The sequence below is a fragment of the Nomascus leucogenys genome, chromosome 8, assembly GCF_006542625.1.
Source record: "Nomascus leucogenys isolate Asia chromosome 8, Asia_NLE_v1, whole genome shotgun sequence".
Classification (NCBI taxonomy): Eukaryota; Metazoa; Chordata; class Mammalia; order Primates; family Hylobatidae; genus Nomascus; species Nomascus leucogenys.
This window is the reverse complement of record NC_044388.1, coordinates 15,528,818-15,545,073: the sequence shown is the minus strand read 5'-3', so window position 1 is coordinate 15,545,073 and position 16,256 is coordinate 15,528,818. Positions and strand designations below refer to the sequence as shown.

Sequence of the window (16,256 nt, the reverse complement as noted above, 5' to 3'; positions counted from 1 at the left end):
GAGACATTTAATTCTGAGGAGGTTCCTGCTGACTTTTTGTTTGTCTGTGCCCTGCCCCCAGAGGTGGAGCCTACAGAGGCAGGCAGACCTCCTTGAGCTGTGGCGGGCTCCACCCAGTTCCAGCTTCCTGGCTGCTTTATTTACCTAAGCAAGCCTGGGCAATGGTGGGCGCCCCTCCCCCAGCCTCGCTGCTGCCTTGCAGCTTGATCTCAGACTGCTGTGCTAGCAATCAGCGAGACTCTGTGGGCATAGGACCCTCCGAGCCAGGTGCGGGACACAATCTCCTAGTGTGCCGTTTTCCAGGCCCGTTGGAAAAGCGCAGTATTAGAGTGGGACTGACCCGATATTCCAGGTGCCGTCTGTTACCCCTTTCTTTCACTAGGAAAGGGAACTCCCTGACCCCTTGCGCTTCCCGAGTGAGGCAATGCCTCGCCCTGCTTCGGCTCGCGCACAGTGCGCTTCACCGACTGTCCTGCACCCACTGTTTGGCACTCCCTAGTGAGATGAAACCAGTGCCTCAAGCAGAAATGCAGAAATCACCTGTCTTCTGTGTCGCTCAGGTTGGGAGCTGGAGACCGGAGCTGTTCCTATTCGGCCATCTTGGCTCCACCTGTGTGTTTTCAATATCTATCATGTTGGACTTTCACAACAACCTCAATATACTTTATATATTATAAACCTTTTGGAATAGCGGGCATTATGAAATTCAGAGCCATTTCATGATACACTCAGCCATGAACCTATCACTTCCCAACTTGAAGGGGATTCTCTCATGCTGCACAACAGAAGTATTTGGTGAACAAGTCCATGAACACAATACTCAGTATTCATGAGTGGCTGGATTTCTGCCATAATCCCATTGAGATTTCATCTCACACAAGATGGTGGAGAAAAGTGCTGTAGCAATGCCCAGACACATAGAAGTGCTACCCTCTGGGCTTCTCAACAATAAGTAATTAGCAAAAGGAATCAGTCATATGCCTGGACCTTGGCCTGGAAAACTTCATACTTGGGTGGGCTCTGGAACCAAAGCTATGTGTTGTACTTCTGTAACCTCACTGTGGCAAGACAGTGTGCTGGCTGTATGGTGTTAGGGACATCCATTGCCCATTGAGAGTAGGGCTGAGGCTCATCATTTCCATGTCCCCAGCAGAGTACTGAGGACAGAATGGGTGCTACATAGATGCTTGCTGCAGGCTCTCTGAAGCTGAGGGACTAAAATGCCTCTACACCGAGAGCTTCTACCCGTTGGCATCACACCTGCTGGCAGGTGTGGATGTGGGTCAGCAGATGACCTTGAGGATGGCAGGGTTAGGATTAATTCACTGCCAGATATCTTCTCTTAGTTCAGCAAATTCTATACACACACACACACACACACACACACACTTAAGTTTATCTTATATCTGAGCTAAGACATAATTATTCTGAAGCAGTGGTTTTCAAACATTTGAAGAATTCTTGGCAACACAACCATTCAGTGCAAAGCTCTGTGTGGAAGGTGTGTATGAAGTCTTGAAGGGAACTCAGACCCCTAATGACAGTGAGCTGCCTCTTCCTCTTCTTCTCTTCTCCCTCCCCCATGCTCCAACAGTGACCCCTGCGGCAGCTCTAGGGAAATCCAGTCCCTGCAGAAAGCAGACCCATGCCCTTAGCATCCCCCGGGGGAGCAAGTCATCTGGTACCTCATAGAAACCCCTGCCAGGAACAGTGCTCTCCCCAAGCCCAGTGTCAGCACTTCTGTGTCTGTATGAATGCAGATTCCTTTCCAGTGAGCCCCATGCATTCTTCACTGCCCTGAGAATTTTTCCCTGATGTTCCTCACCACCCAGTGGAGCAAGCACTCCTCTATGCCCCTCCTCATGCCCGCACTGGGGAGCTGGGAGCTCTTAGGGCACTTTAAAGTCACATGGCTGTGTTGGCCCTGGTGTCTGGTCCAAGTTCCTCATGCAGCAGCAGCAGGACCGCCTGGCTGGCAGAACCCTGCCTGCTGCAGCAGGGTTCTACTTCCTTTTCTTTTGCTTCCCTCCACAGGGCTGGTCACCATCCTCTAAATTAATAGATTTCCTTTCACATAATTGAAGACAAGTTATAATCATCACTTGATAATATTAATTATGTCAATTATTGATATTGATTATATCAATAATCATCACCATGATTACCTCTGAGCACCAGAAGGCAACATTGACAATGATGTTTGAAAAGATGGAAGGAAGGTTTAAAATTCCTAGGAAACAAAGTGCCCACTCTTGTGGTCCCCTGACTTTGCATTTCCTTTTGTTCTGCCTCCCAGGTCAGTGTCCCCCTTCTCTTCAGCTGAGCAGGAGAGCCTGCCATGACAAGCTGTCACCTGCCTGTCCAGGGGCTCTTCTCGAAGGCTCAGCCACCTGCTGGGATGGAGGGGGGCGGTGGTGACAGCCCAAGCTCCATGTTCAGTGAGGCCCAACAGTGCAAGGTGGCAGGAGGGCTGGAGGCTCCTTGCTGTGGGCCAGGCACTGCCACTTTCCAGGCAAGAGGGAGCGACTCCACAGCTGTCACTGACAGCCCCTGGGGTTTGCTCCAGACTTGGCAGAGGAGGACACTCTCAGACTCCCAAATCACCTCTTTGAAATTCAGAAGAGCCACACTGTCATCTCCCCTCCTCTCTCTGACACAAACACACACAAAAGATAAGCAAGCCCTAACTCTCTTTTACTCAGAGACCTACACTGCCAAGTTTTCACTGTCTCCCACTCTCACACACAGATTGATACATCCTCACACACAATCTGGTTCTCTGTCTCTGTCTCTCTCTCTCTCACTCACACACCACACACACACAGTATACTAATTAAACTCCAACTCTCTCCTACCTCACTTAACCCAGGTATTTTGAGAGAACCAAAGCCCCTCTTTTCTGGGGGAGCCCAAGCCATCTCGAGGTGTGACAACAGCACCTCCCCTAATGGCAACACACAACTTGGGGTCTCTGCACTGTCAGACATTGACCTCCAGGTGTTTGGTAGCTGCTGCTTCACTGGATGAATTCTCCACCTCTCTTCCCAGCCATGGGAAACATGTAGATAAAAACGGTAAATTCATTCATGTTCTGGGGGATGATGAGAACAGAGTCCTGCTGCAGCCACAGCCTGAGCATGCCCTCCAGGCATTTGTCGTGTAGCTGGCACTTGAGCTGAGGACATCTCCCCCACCACAAAAGCCTGCCACCATCCTCAGGGGAAATTAGGACTGTCTTCTTTGCAGAAAGTGGGATGTGTGCCTGCGGAGGTCCAGCCTGGTTGCCTTTATTCCTCCCAGGCTCCAGATAGGAAACCAGATAAAAATACACTTTGCTGTTTGCTCCTTTTTTTTTTACTGCCTAGCTCGGGTTAACCATTTTTACATTTTTACAGTATTTTTGCTAACGTCAACCATGTATCTTTGGTGACTTGAGCAGATTGTAAGAATGGGCAGTATAAAAATATCCTCTTTCAGTGGAGGCATGAGGTAAATGAGGAGGGGAGTGAGGGAGCTGCCGTGCCTGCTCTGTGCTGTTACTGCTGCAGTCAGCAGCTTCATGATCCATGTAGTATGGAGTGAGACAGAGCCTAAGCATGGAAAAAAAGCACGATGGGGTGAAATCCTGGCATTTGGCATGAAAAACTGAAAAGGGGGGTCATATTTGCTATAGGGAGTGATGAGCTTTGGAGGACAGCCTTGGTGAGCACCCTGTTTAACAGCTGTAATTGGCACTGATGCTGGACAGCACAGGCCATGCCAGCTGTCTGCTCTATGCTCACCTCCCATTACTTCTCCTTCAGAAACTCCGTGCTTCAGCCATTGTAGATTGCTTGTATGTCCCAGCCTCTCTCTTATCCCTGGCTATTGAGAAAGCTGCTCTCTGCCTGGACTTCCCTCCTCCAGTCACTCTGCCTGGTTAACTTCTACTTGTTCTCTAGGGCTGAGCATAGTGAAAATAATAGTTAACACTGGGCTGTGTAGGTGCTGATGAGAAACTGAGGCACAGAGAGGTAGGTTACTTGCCCCCGCCACACAGGTAAAAAGAGGCAGTACTGGTATCCAAACCCAGACAAAGTCTCCAGGAGTTCTTAACCACCACCAGAAACCGCTTCTCTAACAGCTCCTGCCTTCCCTGACCCTTCCCTGTGTTGGGGAGTCTCCTCTGGTTTTCAGAACACCTTGTGCCCACTCTCATCTTCATCTTCTCTCACTTTTCAATGTTTTTAACAATACATTTTAAGTTTCTGTTTTCTTGTCTGTCTCCCCACTGTCCTGTTCAGCTTGAGGGCAGGGACACTGGCTCATTTCTGGGACACCAGCTTCTCAGCAGACCTGGCACAAAGTGGTGCTTATTGCCTATTTGTTGATGGGATGGATGAATGAATGGATAGATGTGAATCCCTTAGGTAAACAAAACTGGCCAAGGTCTGGCAGACAAGCTGAGGGCCAAGCAGAGAGCCAATTTAGAAACTTCCAGTGTGGGATTGGAGGCAAGAAGGAGAAACAAGCCTAAGGGTGGTCCTATAGAAAAGGGCATCTCCAGACTCTGGAATCTTGACCTCCACTGAAGGGCTGGCAGGACAGCCAGCATGTAGAAAGACCACAGCACTGGGACCATTCAACCCTCATGAAGCCCAGGGCTATCTGCATGCTACAGTTAGGGAAACCTGCCCCCCAGAGGTGGAATGCAATGAAAATGGGGCAGAGGGCAGCATAGCATGAACTTGTAGTGGCAGGGCTCTCCAGGAGGCATGCCTCATCACTATTCTTTCCTTTTGTACCATTGCAATTCCTTCTGACCCAAATGTGTTAGCTTTTACATTGCTAGGGAACAAAGGAAACCATAACTTGTTTCTCATGTAGCCGATCTCAGGTAGTTCCAGTGAGTTTTATGACAGTTACCCTCTCTCCTCCCATCCACCTCCCCTGCAGCAACATTGGAATCCACATATAGGGAGCCAGGGCACATGTGGTGTATCCACATAAGGCTAGAGGCCAGCACAGGCATGCTGGTCACCTTGAGCTTCTCTAACTAGGCACAGCAACATAGCTTGTGCATGAAGCAAGAATAGCCTGCCTGTCATAATTCAAAAGATATGGGAGTGAGAGTTTGGAAGAATGTGCATGCCAAGTTTTTTATTGCCTGCCTTCAATCAGAAACCTGATTGTTGGGCTGACCATGCCTTCTCCTTCTTTCAGGGAGGGAAGATCCCCGTGAGATGGACAGCTCCAGAGGCCATTGCCTACCGCAAGTTCACTTCAGCCAGCGACGTTTGGAGCTATGGGATTGTCATGTGGGAAGTCATGTCATTTGGAGAGAGACCCTATTGGGATATGTCCAACCAAGATGTGAGTATCAGCAGCACTTGGTCACCACAAACCCCCATCAAAGGGATCCCAAAGGCAGTAGCATACCAATTCCTCCTGTTTTCAGCTCACGGCCTCATAACCTGAACCTGCAGTGTTCAAGGCAGGGGATACAGGGACACCCTTAGCATGGATGTTGGAACTAATCAAGGAGCCCAGCATGGAGGTATGAAAGTCCCTATAACCACAAAGCCTGTAGAGGTGCCAAGGCCACAGACTCCAACCCAAGAGACAACAGGCTGTTTCCAAATGGCTGAGGACCATGAATAGATCAGCCCCAAATTAAGCAGTAAAGTCTATCCTGCTTCTAAGCGTTCAGGTTCTGTGTTTTCCTTCCCCATGAACGACAGAGGGGAAGGAGGCACTGGACTGAGGGCCAGGGCCTGGGTCTGCCTCTGATGACTATACTCCATTGAGCCAGTCGCAGTTTGTGTGTGGGACTTGTACCTGTTAGCTTTAAAGACAGGAATTGGAAAGGGCCCTTCTTCCCTGAGAATTCACTCTTCTATGATCCCATATCACCTATCAGTGAAGGAAGAGGTGGAAAGCTTTCCAAAGCTGGTCAGCTTCAGATGGGCCACAGGAGAGGGTCCCTGTCTGTGGGGAGGTCAACACTCCCCCAGGATGCCCTCAAGGGAAAAGGGTGAGAAAGGAAGAGAAGGGTCATCTAACATGCCTTAAATAGAGGCTTTTTGGAATGTTCCACATGAGAACCTTTGCTCCATACTTACTAAAAGGTGAGGAAGCCTTTTTCGGATGATTTGCTTTGATAAGTCTCCAATGAAAAGTCCTGCCTGAATTTCAACACTGCCTCTCACCCTCTCCAGGGACCAGGCCTCTTTTGTGTTTTGAATACATACCCTCCTCTTGGAGCTGAGAGCATTCCAATTTGTAAAGCTGCATACCTATGTTCTCTGCTTGCCCTTCCCATCACTTTGGGAGGGGGCAGTTTTTATCCTTCCCAACTTACAGCTTAAAGAGAAAGAACGGTCCCCAGTTCAGATCTGAGTCCACTGGCAGCCAGCCACACTGTAACCCCCTCTGTGCTGGGGTGGACACTGAGGAACTTGTAAGCTGTGGAGTCAGCAAGTCTCCTATCCTGCGAAAGGTTTAGTGCCATGGCAGCTGCTCAGAAGATTGAGAAAGGTGACAATTTCCCAGAGAGACTGTGGAAAGAGGAGCTGGGGTACTTCTATGGCAGTACTCCCGGTTGCCATGGGAAGAGTGGCTCCAGCCTGGAGTGGGTGAAATGGCTGCACCATTAACCAGGTCCTGAAGTCAACTATGGCTGGTGTCTAGGTCCTCTATTATCTGGGATTAGCAACACCTTGCCTCTGCTCCTGAAGCATGTCAACTCAGTAAGCGGTGGAGTTAGTGCAAAGCCTGCTTTTATGAAATCAGCTGCACCCTGGTTCTGTCTACACCAGCTGCTAAATAAGTATAACGTGTTAGTAGAAAAAGCAGACCCAGCAGGGCGCAGTGGCTCGCGCTTGTAGTCCCAGCACCTTGGAAGGTGGAGGCAGGTGGATTGCTTGAGACCCGGACTTTGAGACCAGGATCGCTTGAGACCCGGACTTTGAGACCAGCGTGGTCAATGTGGTAAAACTTTGTCTCTGCTAAAAATACAAATTAGCCAGGTGTGGTGGCGCATGCTTGTAATCCCAGCTACTCGGGAGTCTGAGGCACAAAAATTGCTTGAGCCTTGGAGGCGGAGGTTGCAGTGAGCCAAGATCGCGCCACTGCATTCCAGCCTGGGTGACAGAGTGGGACCCTGTCTCAAAAAAAAAAAAAGAGTGGGAGAGAAAGAAAGAAAAAGAAAAGAAAAATCAGACCCATCTTATCCTACCCAGAACCTTAATCTGATTAAGAACAATTCAGCATTTACAGAATGAATTACAAAACTGTCTGACAAGCAAGATTTCACATTCAAGATATTTTCTGTCAATGCTAAAAACAAATACAATTTCTGATATTAGACTTCCAGAATTCCCAAATTATTCATTTAACACACAATCAGTGTATGCTAGTTGTGACTAAGCACTGTGCTTGCTGATTCTAGAGGGTTTTACAGTCCAGTGGCATAAACATGGGGCTTTGAGAACATTTCAGTGGAGGAGGTAAGGGAAGACTTCCTGGATATTTGACGTTTGAGATGGGTCTCAGAGGGAATAAGAACATCTGCAGAGTAGCAGTTTATTCTAATTTTGCATGCTCCTTCAAAATAAAGCCCCTAAGCATTGTCTCAAGTGCAATTTTGCTCCTCGTGGGAGGCAAGAGGTGACTTCATGCCCATTCAAAAAGCTTCTTACAACCTGGCCTGGGAGAGAGCCAGGAGGGGCTCCCAGCTGCCGGGCTGAAGCCTCACTCATCAGAAACCACCAAGGTGGTGGCGGTAAAGGATTTTACAGATGACAATTGAAAGGTTTTAAGGAAGAGAATTGCAGAGGCAAGTCGGAGTGCCGGTAATTAGGCTTCCAGAGCCCAGGAAGGTCTTTGAACATGTACAGAGAGTTTGTCAGCCAGAGAGAGCAACTTGGAAGTTCTGCTGCTTGGATCTGATTGACAGAGATAATGAGAGTGGCAGTGTCTGTGGAGAGGAGCTGCAGTCTTATTGAAACATCAGAGCTTGACTTAACCCGCTCTGCCCTGGTTTCTCCACTGCTCTGAGTTCCTCCACTTCCCTCTCCCCAGTACAAGGCACTACCCACAGCCTGACTCACTAATGGGAAATACATGTCTGGGGATAGCCGGGAGCAGGCCCTGAAAATACAAGGGCAACAGGAGGGGCTCTGCCCACTTCCCAGAGGAGTTCTAGTCACTCCACCCCGTCCTGGAGAGCACCTGGGGTCAGACTACCTGCACCTGATCCCTACAGAACGTGTGTACCTACCGTTTCTCAGTACAGGTGAATAAAGGCAACCCCTCACCACACCTCCTCCCTGCCCCTTTAATTAGATCCCAGGACATTTGCTTACACTGGCCTTTGCAATGGCCGAAAGAGTTGTTGCTGAACTTTCAAAATGAGACAGCAGAGAGCTCTGGGTAACAGTTGCCTAGACTGGTCTCCTTACCCCCAGAGATTTACTTTTACTTCTCTCTGGAAATGCCATCTGATTTCATTCTAATCTTCAATCTTCTTAATAGCCACTTATCTCATCCTCTTATGGCCCAATGAAAGGAGCCCAGAATTCACTTCTGTTTTCAACTCTGCTCAGTAAGACATCCTGTGCCTCCAACCTTAGGCCATATCTTTCCATACAATTCAAACGTGGTCACTGTCATTCACATGGCCAGAATGAAGGCGTTTCTCCACTCCTCCTCCCTGTTCCCCATACCTGCTAGTGAGGCAAGTGTGACAGAGAATGATCTCAAAGTCCCATTAGAAGATCAAAGTTATTTTTTGATATAATGATATTGTAATTTGACTATAAATTTTATGTGCTCAGAAATTTAGAAAACACACATATCCTAAAGAAGAGAATAAAAATCTCCAAAGGCATTGTACTTCAATCAAAGACTTGAGTGGATAAATGCTACTCATATACCAATGAGTGACCTCAGTATTTTTTTCTTTGGGCTGAAGGGTAAAGGACACTTTTTTCCCTATGTGCAAGAAGTATTAATGCTCCCAGATTATCAGCTCAAGTAATAACAACAAAATTATTTACAAGAAGTAACAAATGAAGTAAAGTCCCATTTTCTAAACACAAACATGGTAGGGGGTTTCCACGGCTATGCTCTACCCTGGAAAGTGAGAAAAGTCCTTGGTGCTTTTCAAATACTATCTTCCTGGACCTCCAAAATGAGCAGTAGTAACTCCCTTCTTTGCTGAGAAGACATCTACTAAAATAGACACAGCCGTAATGACACCTTCTGTGTGATGAGGATTCATCCTACTACTCCTCTGCGCTGTGCTCAACACGCATCACTTCAGTGTCATTTAATCTTTGTAACAATCTCATCTGTGAAGTTTCAGGAAGTCAGGTGACTCTCCCAAGGTTCTATAGGTAATAAGAAATGGAACTTGGATTTGAAACCAGCCTTCCAAGGTCTATGCACCATGTAGTACTATCACCAACACAGCCAAATGGACCTGTGCTCCTAGCTGACCTGCCCAGAAAGGAGAAATCAGTGACTTTTTGATGTCCTCTTAAAAAGAAAGTAAACATACCAAACAAAGAGCAAATACGAAAACAAATACCAGGACAGTCTTCAAAAAAAAAAAAAAAAAAGCAGCCCGTGCCTGTAATCCCAGCACTTTGGGAGGCCGAGGCGGGCAGATCACAGGGTCAAGAGACCGAGACCATCCTGGCCAATGTGGTGAAACCCTGTCTCTTCTAAAAATACAAGAGTTTTCAGGGCATGGTGGTGCGTGCCTGTAGTCCCAGCTACTCGGGAGGCTGAGGCAGGAGAATCGCTTGAACCCAGGAGGTGGAGGTTGCAGTGATCCGAGATTGTGCCGCTGCACTCCAGCATGGGTAACGGAGCAAGACACCATCTGAAAAAAAAAAAAAAAGCCAATGAGATGCCATGATGCCATGCAGTGGAGGCAACAAGGGAAACAGAATTGAGTTACATTCAGTCTAGAGCTCACAGGCAGAAGACTCAGCATGTGCATGAGTCCCCATTCTCTTGATCCCTTGCCAAAAGAGGTTGGGTCAGCTGGTCACATCATGGAGCTGTGCTCTTGCAGAAAGGCCCTGACTCCAGTGCTCCTTCTTGTTCCAGGACAGGTGGTAGAGCTGTCTTGTCAGTGAGGAAAATTAGTATCTGGGGCTCTAGCATCTAATGATCTGAGCAGAGATGCCATTAGTTTAGGGGACCACCAGGAACATTAACTGCCCTGCACTGGGAGAATTTGGGGACCCCTGGCATGGTGAGGGGTTGAATTTGGACTCTAGCTCCTCCTGCTGGCCCTACCTAACTTGCCCTTATGCAACCCAGAAGGAGCTCTAGGGGCCATTCAATGGGTAATCCCACTTGGAGATTCTGTGACTGGGACCCTCAATCTAGTTACTTGGAAGGAACTGGAAAAGGGTGCGGGGTTTGTGAGCCAGGCTGATGGGAATGATGCACAGCTGCTCATTCTCATAGATTATTTAGTTTAGCCCCATGCCCTTGTTGCATGCCAAGAAGACACCTGACACCTCCAGGGGCTGTTCTCCAGGCTGAGATTACTATGGCAGCCCAACAGAGGCCTAGGAAATATGGCTTTTGAAGTATTCAAAACTTAAAATCAAGCACCACTGTGATTTATTCCCAGCCCTATCTTTTGCTAGATGCATGCCCCTGGGCAAATTATTTCACTGCTCATGCCTCCATTTTCTCATGGGAAAATAGGGTTAAAATGGTTGTCCTCAGAGGATAGCAGGGGAATTTGATTGACAACAGTTTAGAGGAGAAAAAAGATTGTCAGTGCAACACAGTGTTCAAAAGTGAGTATTCCCAGTCACTGGATTTTTAAATATAGTGATAAAATTGATATGGTTTGTATGCTTGATTTTCACCCTGTTGAATGGAAGAACTAATACACTTTGATTATCTCCAATGACTTGGTTATCATTTTATCTCATGTCCTACATACTATGCATAGAAATTGTAAAAACTAAACTAACTGAAAATACTCACTTTTTGACCAATTTATAAAGTATACAAAAAAGAAAGAATAATCAGTTGAAATGAATCTCATTATTTTTTAAGTAGAGGCAAAAACACCAAAAACACCCTGAACTCCAAATTATTTCCTTTGTTGTTTAAAATGCTTTAACTGTTTATTTTAATATAAAACCAATGCAGGAGTATTATAGAAAATAAAAAATTCAAACAAACAAAGAAAAAGACATGAAAAATATTCAGGTTTCTGCCTATCCAGAGGCAACTGCTATTAACACCATGCTGTATATCCTTCCAAGGTCTTTTCTATGCATATCTATAATAGTTGGTTTTTATTTTGTTTTTTACAAAGCAAGATTATACTATACCTGAAGTTATGCAGCCAGCTCTTTTACCTATTACAATATGAGCATATTTCCATTTCAATAGATAGACTTTTGTAGTATCACTTTAGGGCCTACATCGTATTTTAGGCCTTCTGTTGCATTATGGGTGTACCATAATAAATTCATATGTTTAGCACTTGCGTCACTTACAATTTTTTTTAATGTAAAAAGCACAGAGTAGGCATAATTGATTTAAATGTGTTTGAAGTTAAGATGTACTGGATGAAAAACAGACAATGTACTTAACGTTCCTAAAATCTTTACAAAATTACTCTCTGGCATTTGTGAAAATTACCAAAATCTGATTGATGGTATTCATTTTGGACCACCTTGTTATTTTGACTGTTGTCATTGATTTGAACCAATTTGTTTAACCAAGCCCATTCATGTTGCTGCCTCATGAGGAATATGGCAAATAATGCAGAGGAGGCATCCAGAGGGTCTCTAGCATGGAGTAAGTGCGCCATCAATGCTCATCCCTTTCCTCCCTTTCTCTTCCCTTCCAAATGAAAGAATGAGTCCATCACAAGTTTTGAGGACATCCTTTATAAATAGTGGGTTCACTGGGTTTCCGATGTGTCATTGTTTCATCACCCCTGGTGCCACCAGCTTCCAGTAAGGCAGAATTGGGCCCTATGTCTTCTTAAAGAGCGGAGACGCTCAAGCTGTTCACTGGCTCATTCTTCAACAAACATTTACAGAGGTCCATGTGTGTCAGGCCCTGCACCAGGAGCTGGGGACATAAAGAAGTACTACAATGTGGCCCCTGCTTTCTAGGAGCCCAAAGTCCAGGGGGCTAAACCAAGTGCACAGAAAATCCATTACAGCGGAAGGTGAGCGAGCACAGGGCAAGGGCATCTGAGCCAGCCTGGATCAGGAAGGCTCCATATAAAGGGGATAATTTGTGAGTGACTGGCTGGTGGCAGTCACTCAATCACATCTGTTCCCTGTATGTCACTGCAGGTCATCAATGCCATCGAGCAGGACTACCGGCTGCCCCCACCCATGGACTGTCCAGCTGCTCTACACCAGCTCATGCTGGACTGTTGGCAGAAGGACCGGAACAGCCGGCCCCGCTTTGCAGAGATTGTCAACACCCTAGACAAGATGATCCGGAACCCGGCAAGTCTCAAGACTGTGGCAACCATCACCGCCGTGTGAGTCTAGTGAAATGGTGATCCCTAAATATGGCTGGTTTCATGGTCAGGGGCATAGCCAGCAGCCTCTGACCACGATCATGTTCAAATTTTTTAAAGAGTATCTAGTTTCAGTGTGGGCCTTATGTTGAGGAGAGCAACATGCATGAAGAAACACAGGTAGGAGAACATTGCAATGATCATGATAGGGAAAATAGTGTCTTGAATCAGGATAATGGTTGTGGAAAAAAGTAAATGAGTTTTGGGGATTTGAGAGACAAAATCTTTATGACTTGGTGAAGGATTGGTCACGGATGTTGAGGGTGAGGGAGATGTCAAGATAGCACCCGCATTTCTGGTTTGGATACCTGGGTGTCTCCTTCGAAAATGTGCCAGAGAAGGTCGGCAATGGGTCTCACTGCTCCTTTTTTTTTTTTTTTTTTTTTCAAATAGCTAAGGATGAAACTAGGAAAAATAATGTTACCAATATATCTGGGGAGGTTGTGGCAAAATATGCATATTTTTAAAAGGACTATGTCTTTGAATGGTGAGGCTCCTAAATTTTGGTTTACAAAGGAGTTGGGAGCCTTCCGTTCCCTTCAGACTGAACACTATGTCAACCTGTCTGTCTGGGTTAACTGACCTGTGACAGTGCCCAGAGGCAGAGACACTGGCCACCTGGATGTAGAAGTCATGCTGATTTAGGATTCCATTAGGAAGAAAGGTTCAGCCCAGGGCTCCACTATAACCCTCATTCCATCAGGGATGCTGCCTTCCATGAGGTCAGCTATCAGGCCAGACTGGGGCACTGTCCATGCATCTCTGCAATGTGTGGTCACCTGCCCCTCTCTGTCTCACCAGGCCTTCCCAGCCCCTGCTCGACCGCTCCATCCCAGACTTCACGGCCTTTACCACCGTGGATGACTGGCTCAGCGCCATCAAAATGGTCCAGTACAGGGACAGCTTCCTCACTGCTGGCTTCACCTCCCTCCAGCTGGTCACCCAGATGACATCAGAGTAAGTGATGAGAATCTGTCGTCCAGACCACACCTAGGGGTCAGTGCTCCTTCCCTGCTATTGCAGATGATGTGAGTCCTATTTCTGGCCTCATCCCTGGAGCTCCGTCTCTGTATAGACCAGGCCTGGATGGGGAGCACCTTGGAAAAATGAAGGGGGATGTGAGGGTGGGATGGGGAGGTGGAGATCCACTCTGGGCCCCAAATGAGAGTTCTTCAAAGTTATAGCCATATGTCATTTGCCTAATCACCAAGAGTCTCTTCCCCATTTAAGTTTATAAACTCAACTCATCAAAGAGAGCATCCAGATGGAAAGAACACAGCCAGCCAGTACTTTAAATAACATAGCAGGAAAAGCATTGCACTGATTCAGCAACAGTCTGAGATGTGTGGGGAGCTTGTCCTTATACTTAGCAGTTGTCAATAAGCATGCATTTCCATCCCCCACAATTATTTACCAGTCTGTGGCTCCCTCAGGAGTTTGGAGGAATACACAAAATAAAATTATTCAAATAAGGTGAGAGCCAGAAAGAGTTTTAAAGATCCATGTGGTCCAGCATTTCCCCCAAGAATGTTCTGAGAAGCACCAGTTGTGGGAAATGTTAATAGGTTCTCCTTGGAAAAAAGGTCCCACGGTCAAATAAATTTGGGAAATATTGTGCACTGTATCACCCTCTTGGAGATTCACTGCTCATATTAGCATTATAAAGGCCATGAGAAATCCTGAAATAAAGGAACCCATTATAAAATTATTAAATACCATAGAACCATATTTTTGAGGGGCAGGGTTTTATAGAACTGTAGTCTGGGAAATATTTATCTAGTTCCACCCCTTCCATTCAGCAGATTCTGAAATTACATGACATTGGTCCTCACAAGTGGCAAAGCAGGGGCACAAGCCTGCTTTTCTGGCTGCCAGTTCAATATTCTGCTACCTGTCCTCCCCAGGGCCTCAGTGGTTCCCAGGCTTTGCTGCACACTGGAATCACCTGAGGGCCTTTAAAAACTATTGATGCCTGGTTCTCACTCCCATACCTTCTCCCATACCTTTCCCTAATCAGTGGTGAGATCTGAGCATCAGGGTTTTTTAAAGCTCCTCAGGTGATTCTAATGTGCAGCAAAGTTTGGGAACCACTGGATTAAGTTTGGTAAGGGTAAAATTTCACCTTCTACACTCACAGAAGTTCAGATAATCCTACCTAGGAAATTAACTCTACTCTTCAAACACATACACACACACTGGGGGGACTTCATGGGCTCCGTGGGCTACAACATGTACCAACAGCACATATTGTGGGATCTGGCAGCCTGTAAATACACATTTCCTATGGTAGAAGATTCATTCATCCATCAGTCTGCAAACACGTATTGATCACCTGTTATACAATGGGCACAGTGCAAGGTGCTGGGATTCCATCCTTGCAGCTGGGGCAAACCGGTTGCTGAGTCCCAGGAAAGAACAATGGTGATCCACCCCTAGTAGCTGAGCCCCCAGGGACAGCTTCCTGACATTCCAACCGTTTTCCTGTCAATATTCCTGGAGTCCAGCTCTACCTCTCTGAGGTCTATTTTTTTTTTTTTTTTTTTTTTTTTTTTCAGAAATGATAGAGCCACTACTTTCTCCAGGGAGATGGTTTGAATGTGTGTCTAGCTTTGGATCCACTGAACATCAGAATACATTTCTTAAAAACTAGATTCATTCCCTGGTGATGCCAAAAAAAGATGGTTCCTTCCATTAAGAATGACTGTCAAATAGACAGCAAAAATAAATAAATAGAAAAGAAGCACTTACCAGTGGGAAACCAGCTTCCTCATCTTTTAGAGTGAAAATTGATGCCCCTAGATAATCAGAGGGACTGAGTTCAGGGATCGAAATGGGTGTTTATGAAGACTGGCTACTCCCATTTTCCCACTGTGATTTGCCTGCGTGTGGGGGCCACTGTCATGTAATCCCCCAGGATCTAAAAGAATTCTCTTAGTCTGAGAATAATCAATGAAAAAGATAAGGGGAAGACCAAAAGGAAAGTGAAACTACAAATTAAGGGATTTCATTCAAAGTAAAACATGTCCACACACTATTAGAGCAATTTGATTTGTTTCTTGAGAGGTAAAAGATGGAAAAAGAAAATGAGCAACTTAATAAAATGGATTGTGGGACAATCTGTGAATTCAAAATTCAAGCATGCTTCCCTAAAGTATTTGCCAAAAAGACATGAACACTTTGAGCATCTCAACCAGCAGCATCCCTTGGGAGACTGACTACCAGCCGAAAAGGGCATGGGGTGGCAGAGCCAAGGCATTGTGGACAGAGATCCAGCCAAGGGTTCACCAGGGTGTGATGTGCAGTGTACAAAGCAATCAGCTGTGCTGGGTTCAGGGGGCTTTAGAGGAAATACAGTCAGGACCTTAGAAGAGTTCTGCCAGCATCCCTGCAGGGGTGCTGAGAACCAACTTGTCTTGTATGTGAACACCAGCTCCACCACTGCTTACCTATTGTGTGACCTTGAGCACATTACTTAATTTCTCTGAGCCCTACTTGCCTTGTTTAGAAATAATTTATAAATTATTATAAATAATAATGCCCATCTCATTAGTTTGTGATGGGAGGTTAATGGAATGGCACATGCAAAGCACTTGATCCATTATCTACCCATAGCATGCATGCAAAAAAAATTGTTACTGTTAAATTTTTATCATCATTGAGTTTGCAGTGGTTTCTCTATTTTTATGAAATG

General features: G+C 46.2%; 1 protein-coding gene across 3 annotated transcripts in view; it reads left to right on the top strand.

Moving 5' to 3' along the window:
• The window catches only part of EPHB1 (EPH receptor B1), a 457,376-nt gene that overhangs the window by 435,397 nt on the left and 5,723 nt on the right, over positions 1-16,256 (top strand). For 2 of the 3 annotated variants that reach the window (XM_003265255.3, XM_030816781.1), the window contains exons 13-15: positions 5,203-5,352; positions 12,333-12,526; positions 13,367-13,522. In XM_003265255.3, coding sequence (XP_003265303.1) covers positions 5,203-5,352; positions 12,333-12,526; positions 13,367-13,522 — 500 coding nt within the window. The remainder of the gene's footprint in view (positions 1-5,202; positions 5,353-12,332; positions 12,527-13,366; positions 13,523-16,256) is intronic. The other variant, XM_030816782.1, reaches the window with a different exon arrangement.